Source organism: Eumetopias jubatus, unplaced genomic scaffold, assembly GCF_037043125.1.
Source record: "Eumetopias jubatus isolate StellerSeaLion01/CBP00866 unplaced genomic scaffold, mEumJub1_p1.0 scaffold_12, whole genome shotgun sequence".
NCBI lineage: Eukaryota > Metazoa > Chordata > Mammalia > Carnivora > Otariidae > Eumetopias > Eumetopias jubatus.
The window spans coordinates 69,857,320-69,875,810 of record NW_028274818.1 but is presented as its reverse complement, the minus strand read 5'-3'; the positions used below and the strand labels follow the sequence as shown (position 1 = coordinate 69,875,810).

The 18,491-nt window shown below is 55.2% G+C and overlaps 1 protein-coding gene across 1 annotated transcript in view; it reads left to right on the top strand.

Moving 5' to 3' along the window:
• The first annotated feature begins 3,510 nt into the window (after window positions 1–3,510).
• Window positions 3,511–18,491, top strand: part of LMF1 (lipase maturation factor 1) — a 43,461-nt gene continuing 28,480 nt past the window's right edge. Inside the window, exon 1 of the mRNA XM_028111920.2 lies at window positions 3,511–3,654. Within this exon, the coding sequence (XP_027967721.2) occupies window positions 3,643–3,654 (12 nt within the window). The 5' untranslated portion in view covers window positions 3,511–3,642. The remainder of the gene's footprint in view (window positions 3,655–18,491) is intronic.

Below are 18,491 nucleotides of genomic sequence, written 5' to 3'. Positions count from 1 at the left end.
ACCTGGAGGACCTGGACAGTGGTGGCTGGCCCTGAGCTCTGGTCAGTGCTGTGTTGAGGTTTGCTGTCCCATCAGCACCAGCTGGGGTGACCCTGCAGCCTCCCCAAGTGCGGCCTGTCCCCGGCCCCACTGCCTGTCGGGACATCGCTGAAGGCAGTGAGCACGCAGCTCCTCAGGGCAAATGTCGCTTGGGAGCTGCCTGACACCTGCTCTGGCAGTCACTGTCCAAGCATCAGGGTCAAGAGTGCCGACCCCACATCCCTCAACTGGAGGACTTCCCCTCGCTTCACATGGAAGCTTCCCAAACATGGCCTGTTCACCACTTGCCTACATTATTGGAAATAAGCCGGTGGCCACAGAAGTGACAGTCCAGAAACAGGCAATTGCATGGACCTCAGGTTTCGTGGCTTCCTAGTGGACGTTAGCTAACCATCACCCCAAAGCCATTGGCGGGACCGAACATCAGCAGCATCCCTGAGAAACATTCAATGGGGTGGAGCCTTCTAGGGCCACCGTGGAAGTGAACATTTGTTTTTAAAGATTTTGTTTGTGGGCACCTGGGTGGCTCAGATGGTTAAGCATCTGCCTTCGGCTCAGGTCATGATCCCAGGGTCCTGGGATCAAGCCCCGCATCGGGCTCCCTGCTCAGCGGGGAGCCTGCTTCTCCCTCTCCCACTCCTGCTTGTGTTCTTGCGCGCGCTCTCTCTCGCTCTCTCTCTCTGTCAAATAAATTAAAATATATATATTTTATTTATTAGAGAGCGGGGGGAGGAACAGAGGAAGAGACAGAAGCACTAATCGCGGAGTCCAACACAGGGCTTAATCCCATTACCATGAGATCATAACCTGAGCCGAAGTCAAGAGTCGGATGCTCAACCAACTGAGCCACGCAGGCGCCCCCTGAAATTGAGTAGGCGTCTGCACACCCATGAAGGAGCCAGTTTGCTCTCTCCCCTCCAGAAAAGGATCTGAGCACAGGTTGAAAAGGCCCAGGCACCCTCCCGAGTGGGACTTCTAACTGGTAGGAGGCTGTGGTGGGATCGGCCAGTTGCGTTCAGGTCAGCACTTGCAGTTGTGGGCCACAGGAAGCCAGCCAGTGGCATCCTGGGCATCTGTCTTCTGGGGACACCCACCTGCCGCGCTGGAGGACAGTGGTGGGTGGTCCTGGTGCCGCAGCACAGCTGTTCCGACGGTGTCAGCAAGTGCTCACGGCCCAGGGGCCAGCATCCAGTGACATGGTGGCTCCAGCCAGATGGGCAGGGGGTCGGTGAGGGGCATAGGTGGCTCCGCTCTCCCCGAGCCACCCCAGCAGGGTGAAGAAGGTTCCAGTAGGTTCACAGGAGGGCAGCTGACCCTCTGTGGGTCCATGTGAGTCCCTGAGATGGTGCTGTGTCCCTTGCCCGCCCCATCACCTGCTTGCCGGCACTTAGGTGGGTCTCTGGGCTCTGCCATGTGCATATCACTTTGATTGGTGTCACTCAAACTGCATGTTAAAATTCCGCTCGTCACATCTGTGCAAAGTGATGTGGCAATTAGAGAAGGCGGGCCTGAGCTCTGGGGAATGCTCTGCACCCACGTGAGCGTCTCAGAGTCTACGAGGGGTTTCCAGTGAGTGCAGGCAGGGCCAGCTCTGCACGTTAGGGCTGAGCGAGTGTCCCCGTGCCTGTGGTGTTCGGGGTGGACGCCCCACCTGCCTGTCTCTGCAGCTTGCCTGGCTCTGCCCAGGATGCTCCGCGCCTGCCTGCCCCCCCGTGCTGCTGCCCGGTGGCCCGGGGCCTCCAGGCTCTGACACATTCTCAGCGTGTGGGCGGAGGGACTGGAGCAGGTGGTTAAGTCTGAGAGGTTCTCTGTCAAAAAGTGGAGGCGTCCACAGAGAAGCACGCCGCAGTTACCAGTCACTTCCATGCTCTGTGGCACCCCTGGGGCATGAAGGCACATATTATAAAACACACCCTAAGTGAAATGAGTCCAAATTTGATGACAGATATCTTTATTCTCAAGATAAAACTAGAGAAACTGTCATATAAGGAACAAAGTCTGTTTTTTCCTGGTTGAGACAAGAAAGGGGGTTTGAAGTAAGTTGTAAAGCAAAGGTCTTGCATCGATGCAAATGAGAAGAGAGCCTTGACCCGAGGTATGCGGTTGGTCTGCGTCTGCAATCTCCAAAAACAGACTAACTGCTGATACCTCCTGTTTTTTTCCTTCTGGGAGTCCTCACAGAAGTCAGGCTTCCCAGCTCTGGCTCAGGGCAGGTGGGCGCAGGGGGGCTGGCCTGAGCCCATGTGGGCATCCCACACACTGAGTCCCCACAGAGGGGTGGTACCAGTGCCCCCTTCCCGACTGTAGCCCCCACCTCACGTCCCCTCTCCTGAGGGCACCCCTCCCCAGCACCGTCCAAGCTTCTTTCTGCTTCTGGAATCCTCCCGGGATGGATGCAGGGTGCAGGCTGGTGGCCCCAGCATCCCCAGCACAGGCGCACGTGGCTCACCTGAGGCAGTGAGCCTCAGAGACACCCCACTGGCCACCGTGCCCATCAACCCTGGTGCCGGGCACCGCCTCACAGCAAACTGACTTCTCCCACAGAGGAGCTGATTGGAACTGGGGCTTCAGAAATCCCCAGAACACGAGAGGGCTCCCCCCCCATTTTATTATGAAAAATGTCAAACTACGGAAAGTTTCAAATAGGGGCACAGTGAAACCCATAAACCCACCACCAAGGTTGCACTAGGTTCACCCCATCCCTCATCCAAACTTTCTCTGCGTCTCAAAGCAAGTTGCAGACCCCAAGAGCTGTCCGTCCAGCCCTAAACACTTGGGTTCAGAACTCAGATTTGTCTGTTGGTTGTTTTGTTTTAGGAAGAAATTCACAAACTGTGCAATGCACAGATCTTCAGGTGCCTCTGATGAGTCTCGGCCCAGGCACCCCCTGCCCCTCACCCCCACCAGGTGTCACCCTGGCATCCCTGGCAGCTGGGTTTCCATTTCTTTCTTCTCTATCAGTTTTGCTCATTCTAGAGCCTTCTGTGAATGAAACCATAGTGTGTGGACTCTTGTGTAAAGCATCTTTCATGCTGCATAAAGTTTTTGATCAAAATGAGATCCAAGGGAATGTGTGCAGCACGCAGAAAGGCCAAGTGACAGTAGCCTGAAGCCTGTTTCAGGTCCCAGCTCCGGGAATGTCTGTGAGAACACGGAGCCCTTGTCGCTGCCATGCACATACTGCTCACCGCATTTCTCAGCGGGGCTCCCAGCACGCACCCTGACGTTCTGCAGTGGAGCTGCAGCTCCTGATACCTGGACCTGCGTCTCCCTCTGGCTTCCTCCTCACCTAGCGCAGACTGGGGCCAGAGTCCACTCTTTGTTCAGCTTTCATGTCAGGTCGTCACACCACCTGCCCTGGTTTAGGGACCATTTAAGTTCAACGGAGTTTGGTGGAATTGCTTCTTTGGAGAATGTCCGGCTGTTGCTAACACGGCCCTTTGTGTTCTTACTGTCATCGTTCCAGGATGGGAGTCCCAGCTTCTGGAAACAGGATTCCTGGGGATCTTCCTGTGCCCTCTTTGGACTCTGTCTCGATTGCCCACGGGGACCCCCCCGTCCCAGATTGTTCTGTGGGGCTTTCGGTGGCTGATTTTCAGAATCATGCTTGGAGCAGTAAGTAGAACTTTTATTTGCTATGTTTCAGGGAAATGCATTGCAAAGGAGCCACCCCTTGCTGCCCTGTTGGCTGGGCTGTGCCTGCTGGGCCCTTCCTGTTACTTTCCGAGTTCTGTGGCCTGTTTTTGCGCCCTTGAAATGCCCTTGGCCCCCCAGCTCTTTGCAAAAGCACTTTCTGTGGGACGCGTCATGACTCTGAGCCCGTTCCACGAGGAGACTCATAGGAAGAGCCCCTCGGCACCTGCACCTTTCTCCGCCAGCCCTCCTGGTGGTTTCTGGAACGTCAGAAACGTTTTGCGTGGTTTAAATCAGCAAGGGCAGGAACAGGTCAAGAAGTGTTACAGGATTTTTGTCCCTTCAGTGCCTGTGGTTCTTGGTCATGTTGCTTCGAAGAACAAAGAGGTGGACCAGACAAAGAGTGGTGGGCAGCAAAGCAAAGTTATTGAGCAAAAGTATAAAGCTGCCGGAGAGGGAGGGGACTGGGGCCTGAGAGGGTTGCCCTCTGAGCTTCTAATGAAGGGGTTTTTATAAACTCTTTCGAGGAACTATCTTAAGCATCCTGAGATTGGGCCCCTGTGGATTGGCCGCTAAGGTGTGCCAATCGGGCCTTTGATCATGCACCCATCTCCCTCTCAGGTTTTGTTCACATGGTGGTGGTCTTATGACCTGACATTTGGAGGCGAAGTGATAGTGACCAGTGTTTTATGGGTAATTGTTTTATTTCAAGATGTCCTGCAGAGGCTGCTAGACAGGATGCTTTCGTGGTCTTGTCTGAGCTGTAAAACAGGATGCTAGTGCGGTTCTGTTTTAGCTGTCCCGGCTTTTTTGCTTTCTCGTTGAGGACCCTGGCCCTGACTATGTAAGCATCCAGTTAACTCCTAACAGAAAGGCACACAGTCCCCTGTGAGTCTCGCCCCAGAGAAGCTGCGCCAACTTCCTTTTTCTCTGCCTGCTGTGTCCTTTCTGCAGACGCCTCACTCGCTGGCTTCAGGAAGTGTCTCCTAAAGGCCAGGTGAGCCGGCGGCTCCCTGCACCCCAGCACGGCTGCTTGGTGCCGTGTGTTCTCCCGGCTCACGCCCTCTCACCGGGCCCTAGAGCCCAGGGTTCCCCCGCTGCCAGCTTCCATGGGGCCCTTGTCTGTTTCCATCGCCGCCTACTATCATCTTCAGAGTTTTCAGAGACACTCTCTGAATCTTAAAATCAGGAGTGACATGCTTCCTCTTGACCCCCAACTAACTAGGCACAGAGCTTGGCAAATTGTGTTCACGGTCTCTTCCACTTCTCTCCTTTTGTTAGTAAGATCTAGGGTTTTGTCCTGGACACTAGCTTCTTTTGTACTGGACACCTCGTCATTCAGGTACGTGAAGTCTCGCCGGGGGGCAGCGCCCGGCACGAGCTCACAGAGAGCTTGCTTCTGCCGCACCCGGGTCCCCTCCAGTCCGCACGGCCCACGGTCTCCCCTGTCCCCCGCGACCCGACGCTGGCTGGCTGTGTGCCCTGTGTCCCCGGCAGCCCCAGGCAGTTCTCCGGGAAGCCGCTCTTCCCCCGCTGTGTAATTAGTGAGTACTGTGTGGTGAACTCCCATGGGATTATGTGGCTGCCCTCATCAGATGTTCGTATATGGGTGTCCCGCCTTCCCCTCTGCTCTGCCCAGTGCCAGTATACCCCTCTGTGGCTGCCATTCATCTGATGCCCTCGGTCCCCATGTCCGTCTGGCCAGGGGGAGCCTGGCTTGTCGCTGTGTTACCCTCAGATCCTGAGCAGAGCCAGCTCTTAGCTGGCGATGGGTGGTCCTTGAGCAGCACAGGAGTCCCGTGGGCACATACTGCCCCAGCTCCTTTCATATTGCCAGGAGCCCGTGCTTACGCGTTTCAGACACCCTTCTGAACGCTGAAGCAGCTTCATCCTGGTGTGATGACCGCCTGCGGTTCGATTAATGCTGCATCTGGGGGCGCTCTGGCTGGGAGCTCTGGGGGCACTGGAAGCGGCCGGAGTACAGAAGGTGGGCGCTCTGCCTGGGACGTGGGCACCAGCGTGGGAAGCCCCGGGAGCACGCATCTGGCCCTGGTGTGGCCGGCAACGTGCCCAGCCCTGGGCAAGTGCAGATGGTTGGAGCAGCCGTGTGGGCTTAGCATGTGTCTGGACCTCACCTTGGAGGGCGCATTCTCCTGACTCCGCGTCCATGTAGTGAAAAAGGAGTCCTGATCTTTGCCGTTCCTTTTCCTCAAACACTGAAGTTATTAGCTGTGTCTGGTCACCACACAGATGTTAGTAGCAGGCTGTGGTTCCATGTCCGTCTGTGACTTCACTTTGGATTTTCTCCTCAGCTACCTTTAGAAATCATAACGTGCGCAGTGTTCCCACCGCTCCCTGGGGACCCGCCTGGGACAGCAGGTTTGTCAGGTAGAGTAGAAAGCGAGGGCCCCCATGGAGCACAGCCAGCATAGGGGCTCTGGGCAGCGGCACTGTCGGGCTGCCATGTGTCAGGCTCATGACGCCAGGAGGTGAGCGGTCCCCACGGTGCCTGACAGCACTCTTGAGCACCTTTCATGGCATTTTGATTGACTCTTCGCACCAGCTGGATAAAAATTATCGGGTGCACTAAAAGGTGTAATTACTCGATTCTGTGTGTTGGATGCTGCTCACCCTCCTTCGCTGGAAAGCAGAAAGGCAGAGCGGGCTTGGTCAAGGAGAGCGGCAGCTACATGGCGCCGGTCACCTCCGCTGAGGATGGAGCTGCCTGCAGCCAGAAGCCCCGGGCCCTGACCTGCTCCGGCTCAGAACTGGCACCACGGATTCAGAAGCCACGGTGTCTGTTTTCTGCAGCGTCTCCAGTGTGCTGAGAGGCTGGGGGCTCTTCCGGAGCTGTGCACCCATGGCCACTGTGCTCCTGCAGTGGGTCAGTGCGGCCTCCCCATCCCCGGGGCTCCTATGTGTCATGCTGCACCGGGCCGTGAAGGAGTGGTGGCAGTGGGCTACCCTGCTCTCTCTGAATAGCTGGAAACTGGACCCAGTGCGTTGTGCAGCCCCCGTCACACTGGACAGCAGACAGTGGGGCTCAGAGGGAAACACGGCAGGTTCTGTCTGCTCTGTGCCTCGCATCCTGCTGGAATTCGGGGGGCAGGGTACCAAGAGGAGGGCCCTGGGCACAGAAGGAGCCCCGAGGACGACACGGCACCCCTGCTGTTGCAGACTTGCACCAACACAGAGCTCTGATCTAATCATAAGAAACTAACACCACGCAAACCCTGACTGAAGGACATTCTTCAAATTTACTCACCAACATTCTCCAGGACCAAAGCCATGGAGTGCAGTTAAAGACTGAGGCCCGGTCCACAGCCTTTAGAACACAGCCACAGCCATTAGAACACAGCCACAACACAAGGATGTGGAGCCCTGGGCCATCCTGGCACAGGGGGAGGACGTCCATGGGAAAACTGGTGAGATCGGGTGGGGTACATAAGGTAGGTTCACGGCGTGGGCCTGAGCGTGACAGGTGCACGGGGGCTCCACGCTGCGTGTACAGCTTTCCCGGGTGCTAGGATGTCTTTACAATACAAAGTTAAACACCTTCCATACTTGGCGTGTACAAAGGAGGCAGTTAGAGGAGATGGTTCAGTTCTTTCAGATGCGAATTACCAGCACTGACAGAAGAAACAGAAAATCTGATAAGTTTTAGGAATTGAGCACCTTTCCAACTGAGAAAACCCCAGTCCCAGAAGTCCTCACTGATGAACAGTTTTATAAACATTTACGGAAGGAACAGTGTGAACCCTGCACATGCGCATCCCAAAAACAGAGAGGAAAGCCTTCCCAGCTCATGTTTGTGAGACCAGGGAGGACAAGGACGTTTCAAGAAAAGAACGTTCCAGAGCACTATTCTTCAAGAGCACCAACAACTTCTTGAACTATTGGCAAATGAAGCCCGCAGCACCTGAGCGGCATGAGGCATTTAAATCAAGTGGGCTTTGCCCGGAATGCAGGACTGAGTGGACAGAAATGAACCGATGTAGTTCAGTGAATTACCAGATACGGGAGAGAGCTAAAATGCTGCGATCATCCTAACGGAGGGAAAGCATGTGTTAACTGGTTCACAGTTAACGAAACATCTTGGCACACAAGGAACAGGTTTCTTCAAGCTGATACATAAACCACCCACGTCTACACAATTCTTACCTGCGGGGGACTGCACATTTCTGCCACGAGGTGGGGAGCACGCAGGGGCATCCACCTTCATCACATCTGCTTGACATTGTGCTGGAGATCGTGGCTTGTGCAGAAAAGCAAGAAAAAGTAACAAAAGCCCTGAACATGGGAAGAAGTAAAAGCACCTGTCTTTGCGGTGAGGAGACCACGCATGTGGAGAGTCACAGGGTCCTCAGGAGGAAGGCATGCAGTTACCCAGGGCCAGGAGTCACAGACCACGCACAGAAATCCGTGCTATTTCCATACGCTAGCGAAAGCTGTCAGAAAACAAAATGTTAGGCAGTCGCAGTCGTGCTCTCCCAAGTTCCTGTGTCCCTGGCCACGCCACCCAGATGCCGCGACCCAGCCACCACCAGCAGAGGAACCAGGCCCAGCGGGGGTGCCACCTGGGCCCGGTGGACAAGAGTCTACGGCAGGAGCCAGTGCCCTCATGCTGTCTAACAACAGAGGAATCTCTGCCTTCCCTCAGTCAGACCTTTCCAAACAGGCGGGGGCCACCATGGAGATCTGAGGTAGAAGCTTTCCCCGGGACTCCCCAGTGGCTCCCTACCACGCACCCATGCCCTGCTACCACCCCAGCGCAGACTCCCGGGGTAACATCAGCGCAGGCACCCTGAAGGACAAGGGGTCTGCCAGGGTGACGTCAGGGCCATCCTGGTGTCCATCCAGAGCCTGCGAGGAGAAACCAACGCTGAAGGCCCTTTGTACACACATGCTGCCGAGCTCTGGAAAAACCCACAGCCTTTAAGAAGTATCTGCAAGAAACCTCAAAGCAGGTCTCCAGCCAGGAACCCTGACTGGGGAGCCCCTCTCCTTGTGTTGTCTTTTTATCTTCTCCTTCAATGATCTGTCCTTTCCTTCATTTCTGAGACTCTGTATCTTAATCTGAGGGGTCATTTTTGTTTTGTTTATGTTTCTTAAGTCTCAGTTGAGCCCTTGTGATGAATATATTAAATACATACATTGGGGGTTTTTTTGACAAAATTTTAACTATATCATTAATAACATCCATAATTAGGAAATTTTAACAGAAGTCTGATGCCCCGTACCCTGGAAGCTACCAGACATTGCTGAGAGAAACTAGGCAGGCTTCAGGAGACAGATATGCATGTGTGAGTCAGAAGTCCCAGAACTGCTCACTGCCCAGCTGTCCCCAAACCCTCAGAGGATTTCATGCAACCCAGACGTAATCCTAGAAGGATTTTCTTTTTAGAAGCTGGTGAACTGACTTAGATTTGTATGGAAACACCATGGGCCTAGAAGAGCCAGAAAAATCTCAAATAAGAATAAGTTGTAGGACACTCATCCCTTGTTCCAGGATCTCCCAGAGGTCATGGTCAGTGAGACTGGGCGGTGGGGGCATGAGGACCAACAGCTGAAACGGCATAGTCCATGTGTCCGAAAATAGTCCCACACTGAAATCACCGTCCCATTAGTTTTGACAATTGACCAAGTCCGTCCAACTGAGAAAGACCAGCGTCTTCGACGTGGTGCCGGGCGTCTGGTTCTTTGCAGAGGATGAGCGAGCTGCAGCCTCTGCCCCGGACAGAGAGTTTGGGGTGGGTCTGTAAAGAACACATAAAGCCCAGTAACAAAGAAAAGGGGGAGGTTTTAGCAGATACTTCACAAAGAAAGACATGCAAATGGCTGTTTCAAGCACTTGAAAAACTGTTCAGCTTCGCTGGCCGTCAGGGAAACTAGATGCCACGGTGCTGCATGTGCCCACAGGAAGAGCTGAACTTACAGACGGCAAGTGTCCTGGCTCGGGCTACACAAAATACCGCAGGCCGAGCAGCTTTAACAGTGCTGACTTCCTCGTGGTTCTGGAGGCTGGCAGTTGAAGACCCATGTTCCAGGGCCTTCCGTCCCTGGCGGGCACTCTTTCTGATTCATGGACACCCATCCTCCTGCCATGTCCTCTGCTGTGGAGAAAAGCCCCCATGTCTCAACTGCGTGTGCCAATCCCGTCAGGTCAGGACCCCATCCTTACGGCCTCACTAACGCTTAACTATTTCCTCAGTCTAAATACAGCCACACTGGGCCCGGGGCTTCAACCTATAGATTTGGGAGGACGCAGATGTTGGGCTCTTGGCAGCAGGGCTGTGAGCAAGAGGAACTGCCCTGCACTGCTCTCCTGCGGGCATGAGAAATGGCCTGAGTGTGTGGGAGCAGTTGAGGCACTTAACCTACAAAGTCGCCTCCTCCACCCTGTTGGTGTTTCTGCTCCTTAGGACTGACCCAGGAGAGCTGGAAATATGCTCACAGAAGCCCTCCCCCGGCACCAGGAACTGGAAACCAACCACGGCCCATCACAGAAGGATGGGGACCAACCCACGCTGACTCCCCGGGATAGAAAGCACTCAGCAGGGCAGAGGAATGAGGACTGACATGCAGGTGTCGTGCTGGGGAAGAGAAGTCAGATGTACGGTACGGGTCCTTGTGCAGGGCCTTCCAGAACAGCAGAGCCAGCACACAGCCACCATGGAGAAGCTTTCCCCTCCAGGATTCAACGTGGGGACTGACTGGGAGGCAAAGAGAAACTTTGGGGCTGCCGGAATGTCTCCTGTGCTGATGGGGTGAGGGTCTGCAGGCATGCGTGTGCACAAAAGCTCCTCAGCCCCAGGCTTCCCAGCAGGACATAAATCATTTTTTGAAACCTAACAAGAGGTGAACAGCCGAGGGAAGCCTCAGGGGGAGATGGCTGGTCAGCTCCCACATAGAGCGGAGACATCTGTCTTTGTGGGCAGGGCTGGAGACCAACAAACCAGCAGGTTTTCCTTGGTGTGCCTCCATTGAGCACCAGCGAAAAACCATGTGCCTTCCAGCCCTGGAAAGACCATCAGCCCAGCCGGAAGCTGCAGCTCGAGACAGGACCACAGGATCCAGCTTCCTGGCCAACTCTCTGCACCAACTGCAGGCATGGGCAGTATGGGGTGGGACGTCCCGCTTCGTCTCCTAGCTTTGGCACCCGCTGACAGAGGTTACATGATGACCTGAGCCGTCACCCTACTGTTGACGTGTTAGATTCTGGCAGCTCCCTCATGCAGCTGTGAGCTAGCCTGCTGGGGCTTCTCCAGTGACCGGGGCTCCCCACTTCAGGCTGCTGAGATGGCGAGCAGCCAGGTGATGCAGATGACCCCACTGGACTTTCCTCCTCAGGGCAAAGATACAGGTTTGCTCAGCATGTTCACCTGTGCCTTCCCACTGGAATGGGGCAAACGCGCACCAGATGCTTCTCTGGAATGTTTCTTGCATGTTTCAGCTCAATTTTCTCTTTTAAACGCATGGATTTCAACCATATTAGTGTGGAGAATCTTTTTCATTTGCAGAAAATGGCAAAGAGCGTGGGTGTCTGAGTCACTGTATTTAAGATAATAGTTTGCCCTTAATTATGCTTTAAAAAGGTTTTCACTTCGCTCTCAACTCTCTGCTTTTGTCAAGACAGAAATATGTACGTGTGTTTGTAGCTCTGTTGGGACTGGCCGGTTTCGTCCCGGAGCAGGTGAGCGTGTCCGCAGCCGGTCTCCGAAGCCCGACCCTTTGCGTCTGGTGCCTCTGCATGCTGAGTCGGACCAGGCAGTGGGCTTCCCACGTGGCTTTAGAGCCACAACTGTCCTGTGCTGTGCTGAGGGCTGAGACCTCAGTTGCTGAAATCCTGGGAAGTGAGGCCGTGTCCGTGTTGCCGGGGATTTGCGGGGCTGGACGGCACCAAGGGGAGGCAGGACGTGGTTGAGGAGGCCCGCGCTGCAGCTCGGTCAGACTAGGGAGGGTGGCCGTCGGGAGTCAGCGCCGTTAGGCTGCACTTCTGGGGGTGCAGCAGCTTTTGTCTGCTTGTGCTTAGTTTGTTAGCGTGGCTTTCACTTTTCTGCATATACTCTCTGCAGTTCTTCCACCGTGGTGTACTACACTTCTGCTGACTGTAAGTTATTTTTACTATTCCTTCACATGATATGAGCTAAGAATTGATACCCTGGGAGCAGCCAGGTGGCTTAGGCCGTTAGTGTCTGACTCTTGGTTTCAGCTCAGGTCATGATCTTGGGGTCATGAGATCGAGCCCTATGTCGTTGGGCTCTGCACTCAGCGGGGAGTCGGCTTGAGATTCTCTCTCTCTCTCCCTCTTTGCCCCTCCACACCTCAAAAAAAAAAAAAAATTAATACCCTAAATTCTTATTGACCAAATTGCAGCTGCAATGAGCCATTTTCATCCTAAGCTGTGTATTTTGCTGTGGCCAGAGCAGGTCGCTTGCATGCATAGTGAATGGAATATGCAACAGGAAGGGGAGGGCATGCGCCAGAGCCCCCAGGCACCTCTCAGAAGCTGACACGGCATGAACTTTCCTGTTCCATAGGTCTAGGTGACCCCCAAGTGACTGCAGTGAAGAGATGCCAGTGTGTTTCCCACACGGCTTCATCAGCAGGGGTGTGACTGCTGAGCACCCATGCCACTCATGCTCATGGCTGTAGTACCCGCAGTGGGGCCCTTCCGATGCTCCTCGTGTGCAGACTGTCCTGTTACAAGAGAAAAAGGCCATATCTGAGATGTAGAAAAGCGAGGCCTATGAACCTACATTTTTCAGGTCCGTATTCAGCAGGCCAGGAGCCATGGCCGGGCTGCGATCATCAGCACCAGGAGAAGACGCTGTCCTCAGACCACAGGCGGTTGCGTCTGAGGCCCTTGCTATAAGAGTCAGCTGCCTGAAACGCGACAGCTTGGATAAAATGGACACATTCCTTCACAAATGCAGCTTCCCAAAACGGAGGAGGAAAAAGGAAACCTAAATAGCTCCATGTCTGTTAAATACATTGAATTTGTAATCAAAACCCCTTCCAGAGAGAAAGGTATAGGCCCAGATGGCTTCACCAGCGGAATCTACCAGATGCTTAAGGAGGGAACAGTAGTACTCCTACCCAGACTCTGTTGGAAAGCAGTGGAGGCAGGAACACTTCGCAGGTTGCGTTTTATGTGACTGTGAAACCAGCCTGACGAGGTCATTATAGAAAGGAAAGAGACCAGCATCCCCCGGGAGCAAAGGCACAGAAACTCTTAGCCAAACATCAACAAATCAAAAGGCACAGTCTATCTCAGGAATGCAAGGTTGGCTTAACATGTTTAAACCAATGAGTGCAACTCACCACAGTAATAGAAGAAAGCAGCAGATGGAAGACAAGCACATGATGCAGTTTGACACCTACCTGTGACGGTGGGGGGACTTCTTCCGGGGACAGCATCTGAAACCCTGGCCAGCCCATCCTGGCTGGTGGGGATTGGAGTGCTCATGCCCAGCCAGACCAGACCGGCGTGTGTTCCTGCCAGTACCCTCAGCGCTGTGTTGTAAGTCTTGGTGCAGGAAGACCAGAAAAAGAGAAAACATAAAGCTTGGCAGAAAAGTAACCACGACGCTGTTGTTCACACACATGATTAGAGATGCAGAAAACCTGGTGGAATCAGAAAAGCAGCTAGTGAAATGAATACGTAAACTTCGCAAGGTTGCGGGACACAAGGTCACTGTGAAGCACACGTTGTACTTTGTGCACGATGAAGGAATCATTACAAGAGAAGATCTGGAAAATACCATCTGCAGCGGCCAAGAGAACCTCCAGTGCCTGGTAATGAGCCTGGTTACAGACGTCTAAGGTGCGGGTGTAGCAAGTGCAGAGCATCGGCGGCCTCAGCCTGGACCCGCCCCAGGCGTCACAGGTAGGAAAACACTGTCTCTGCCACATCTGTTTCATCCAAGTGCGTATGCAGATTCGAGGCCATTCCTGTCCTGCTCCCAGTGGGCTTTTTGGAGAAGTTAACAAGCTGACTGTAAAGTGTTCCTGGAAAAACAGAGAATTTTGAAAAAGAACAAAGCTGGGAGACACACCTCCTGATTTTACAGCTTAATTTAAAACTGAAGGGTGGCATTGATCTAAGCTAGAGAAATGGACTACATCTCTCCTGTCAGCTCATACTCAACCAAGAGTCCCGAGTCAAGTCAGTGGAAAAAGGAAAGCCCCTCTTAGCGAACGGTGCTGAAGTGATGGGAAATCTGCGAGCGAGGACAATGAACTTGGGTAGTGTTTCATCTGCACCAAACTCTACCACTGTGGACGGAAGTGCAGAAGCAACGCCGTCAAGTTCTAGAAGAACACTTGGGAGAACACCTTACGGAAGCACACCCACACAGGTACGGTCGGCCCATTTCCAACCGAGGCACAAGGTCAAACACTGGTGCAGGCACAGGAGTTGTTTTACAAACATAAATGCCAGGAGAATAAAGGTTCCAGAAGATAACACACTTACGTTGGGGTAAGCAAAGATTCTTCGACCAGGCACAAAAAAGCCATAACCGTTAAAAATTTTTTTTGCTAAACATACTTCATTGATATTAAAATTTCTGTTATCAAAACACAGCACTAAGAAAATGACTAGGCAAGCCACAGACTGTGAAAAATATTTGCAGTGCAGTGGCCCAACCAAAAATTAACATCTAGAACACAGAAACCGCAGTAGAAAGGCAGGCATTAGGCTCAAACACACTTGGAGAACAGAAATCTGAGGAGTCTGCTGTGGGATGAGCACGTCCTGCTGGCGGGTGCCCCGTGGGGCACAGCGCTAGTTTGGGGAGGGATGCAGCCTCGCAAAGAGTGGCCGGCAGGCCCCACCAGGCAAGGCTGCCCTGCGAGCCAGCCTCCCACTCCTGCAGGTTTGCCAGCAGAAAGGAGAGCCTATGTCTGCACGGGGGCTTGCACGCACCCGCAGACCTGTTCACAACAGCCAGGACTGGGAACAACCAAGGGTCCATCAACACGGTGTAAAGGGTGGCGCGTCTGTACAAGGGGCCATCCGGGAGCAGGCAGAGTTGGCACTAGCCGCAGCTGCCTCCTGGTGAGTGGGGCCTGAATAGCCTGGGAAGGGGTCCCAGAGAACGTTCTGTGGGATGGACGGCTGCATCCCATTTGGGATGACAGGCACCTGATTGTGTGCAATTGTCAGGACATACTGAACACTTATGATGCGTCTGTTTTGTTTCACGTTAGTTGTAGCTCAGCCTTTGATTAAGAGGGTGTCATGGGTTTACGTTTTCCTCGCGGCCCTTGCTGTGAGGTGCAGCCCGGTAAACCCCGCACACCTGGGGGTGATGAGCGAGGCATAACAATGCAGCCACCCCAGGCCTGGGGGCCCCCTGCCCCAGAGAGCAAAGGCAGCTGCCTGACCACGGATGCCCGGCGGCAGCCGTGTGTGGGCACAGGGCTGGGAGTGAGCGGCGTGCCTCTCCCTACACCCTGACCCACGCCCGTCTGTGCTGCTGCCGTGGAGTCTCTGGTGTGGCTGTGTGCATGCAGCGCGCGGGCCCCCTGGGTCTGCTCTGCAGCAGAGCTGTTTGCTGCCGCGGTGTCAAGCCACTCCTCGGCCTCCGGCCTCTCCCTCGTGAGACTCACACCACTTCCGTGGGAGGGAAGATTCCTGTTGCCTTGGAGGCCCGGTGGCTGCCGTGTGAGTGAACTGGAATTGCCCCGGAAGCAGTTTCCGTGTTCGTGTGCTCCTCTCGTGAGCGGGTCGCCGAGGTGCTGCAGCCCTGTGGAAGTCGAATCGTGGCCAGCACCGGGGGGTCAGGAAAGGCGCTGCTAGCCACCTCACCAAGCAGCTTCTGACCAGGGAGAGAAGTCAGGGCCCTTCCTCAGAGTCAGATGCTGCCAGTAAAATTGTGTCACACATAATGAAGTAACTGTTGGGGTGAGTGCAGTGCACCCCCATGAAGGCCAACCCCAAGTGGGGGTCACCAGGTCCTTGCTGTCCCATCCTGGGGTCCCCAGACAGGAGAGCACTTACTCCAAGCCGCTTCATTGCACAGACACGGACCGCGAAGCAAGGGGCTTTCCCGTGAGCGCGCAGGGGGCCAGACCACACACTCCAGTACTTCTGGAAAGGGCGGTCTGTGGTGCTCTGGACTCTGGCCTCCGCTTCAGCCCCTGCTCACAGCCCCACACTCACCCCTTCGGCTCCTGTCTCCATCTCCAGACACTTGGCTCGGAACAGCCTTGGCCGAAATGGCATCGAGTCCTCGTGGCTCACAAGCGCTTGTGGTGCACCCCCCCCGCCCCCGCTCCCTGCAGCCCCTTGCACGGCCAGCGACTGGCAGAGACGCCAGCTTCAGAGACGATGCAAAACCATCAGTCACCCCACCCCCCCCAACAAGCCTGTGTTTCCAGCACCTCCTGGCAGCGTTCACTGCGCTGTGCGTGCTGGATTCAGGGGGTGGTTTCTATACGGCTATTCTTGGGCCGGGCAAGTGCTTAACAGCACCCCGAGACAGCGCGAGAATGAAGGCGCCAGGGTGGCATGGAGACAGGTCATTCCTTAGAGATGCCCACACGTGCCTGTGACCCCAGTGCCAAATAGGGGGCACGTGACCATGAACCTCAAACTCACCCAAGACGTAGAGCTCCCCCCACTTGCCTGCTCAGCCCCCAGAGGAGATTGATTGCAGGAAGCCTGAGTGGTGTCCCAGACTGCCAGGCCTGCCCACAGGAACCTCCTCAACCCCATGAGCCTGTTACTGTGCACAGCCCAGGGTCATCGAGGCTTCTGGAACTCTGAGGGAAGGGGCCCCAGCATAGCCCAGTCCCTGCGTTTGCAGAGGGAGGAGGCAGCCTGGTCAGTGAGAGAGTGGGGTGCAGGGTGCACTCAGGATGGGCTTGCTGCAGATGGCTTCCTACGAGGAGGCTGCTCACCTGGGTGCAGCTGCAGGCCTGGCAGCCTCTCCTCACCCTCAGCTCGGGGTGAAGCATGCAGCATGGAGAAACAGATGTCCTTCCTGCGGCAAGGCCTTGGGCCTCCTGTCTCCGAATGGGAGTGTCAGAAGCACGTCCTAGGACCCGCGAGCATCTGGAGAGGCCTGTCCGCGTCCCTGGGTGGCGGCCTTCATGCTCCTGCCCCCCGCCCCCGACTCCCCGCAAGGCCTGAGCCTGCCCTGGCAGCCTGGAATGTCCCAGCACCTCACACCCTCCCTTCCCCAGAGAGCAGGGGTGGACAGCTGTGGGTCACGTGGCTCTCTTCGGGTCTGGCCTGGTACTGGCTTGTCTGAGCCATTTTTTCAGAATTAATTTTGGGCTGAAAAAGGCTGACAGAAGTCTTTGTTCCTTTGACGCTCACTCAGGAAGGAAAAATCCGTGGAAAATCTGACATCTGCACTATAGGGAGAAGTCAGTGGATGGGGAGGAATATAATTACTCTCCGCTCCCGGAAGAATGTCTCAGATCTTTAAGTGTCTCATATCAGCTTAGAACTTGAATGACATTTTAATTATTTTGTTTTTTTCTTCTCTGCCTAGTTTGAGTCTCTAAAGAGACCCACTCTTGGATTCTGAGGGGTGCGGGGAGCAGAGCGTCGCTCACAGGGCTGTCGTGTGATTGTGCCGCAGGACAGACACACTCAGGTCTGGACAGCGGGCACGTGGCTCTTCGAATGCACCACAGAGTTGCACCCAGGGGCTGTGTGTCTGGCACAGTTGTAACCTAAGCAAACCCACTTTCCAGAAAGACGGGGACTCCAGTTTTCAAATAGCACCACCCAGGTGCCTGGCATGTGGCTCTGTGTGGGGGTGCGCACGGCCCCGGGAGGCCTGGTGGCCGGGCTGGCGGAGGGTGTGCTGTGTGCACGCCCCTTGTCAGAGCCACTGGTGGGTCAGGGCCCAGGATGCCAGAGTGCTAGGAGCTCTGGGGGATAGGTTTGTAAACTGGCTGTCCAGCTGCACGTTTAGCTCCTGCTGAGCCCATGTGCATGGCGGGAGCACCACCGCTCAGTCTGTGGAGGCCTGAAGGGTTGCCACACGACCCTGGGACCTCCTTGTCGCGTCTCGTCCCTGCTCCTTTGAGTGTTGCTGTGTCCATGCCATTCCCCACTCCACACCCATGCTGCCTCTCAGCCCATCCTGTGGGCTCCACGTTCCCGACACGTCCCAACTCCTGGATGGTCCTTCTGCCTGGATGGCCACAGAGGCCTGCTGACACAGGACCGTCCTGTCCCCCGCTCAGAGCCCTCACCACCCCAAGGTCATTCCCCACATGAAAGTCCGTTTTAAGTGTCAACGCCTGGGCCACCACCCCTGGTATGTATCCACTCAGCTCGATGTTGCTGCAAGGCAGTTCTGCCGATGGGATTGAAGACCATGGTCACGTGGCACCCATGAGGACGTAGAGCCGAGGGTCCTGGGGCCATTGCTGGCAGTGCCACCCCTCCTGACGGCTGTCATCCCGGCCTTGGCCCTGACCAGCCAGCTCCGTCCCTCCCCAAACCTGACTGACACTGCGGCCCAGGGGCTCGTGGGCTTCGTCTAACACAACCTTTCATGGTCTTCTCTGCTCTGGACACACAAATCCTCACTTTCCCTCACACCTGCTGCCTGGGGCGTCTGCATTTTGCTCCTCGTTCCTCCTCCAGCTTGTCCCCGCTTCTCCATGGCTGCCCACCCTCCTCCTCCAGAACCCAGCGCCCCTTCTCTGCACCTTCCACACACCTGCGCCACCCCAACCAGGGCAGGCCCTCCTCCTCTGTGCCAGGCTGGGCCTGTGCGGTTGTATCTGCTGACCGGGTGGGACTCGGCCCAGAACAGTCGCAGCTGTAAAAACCAGCATCACAAGAG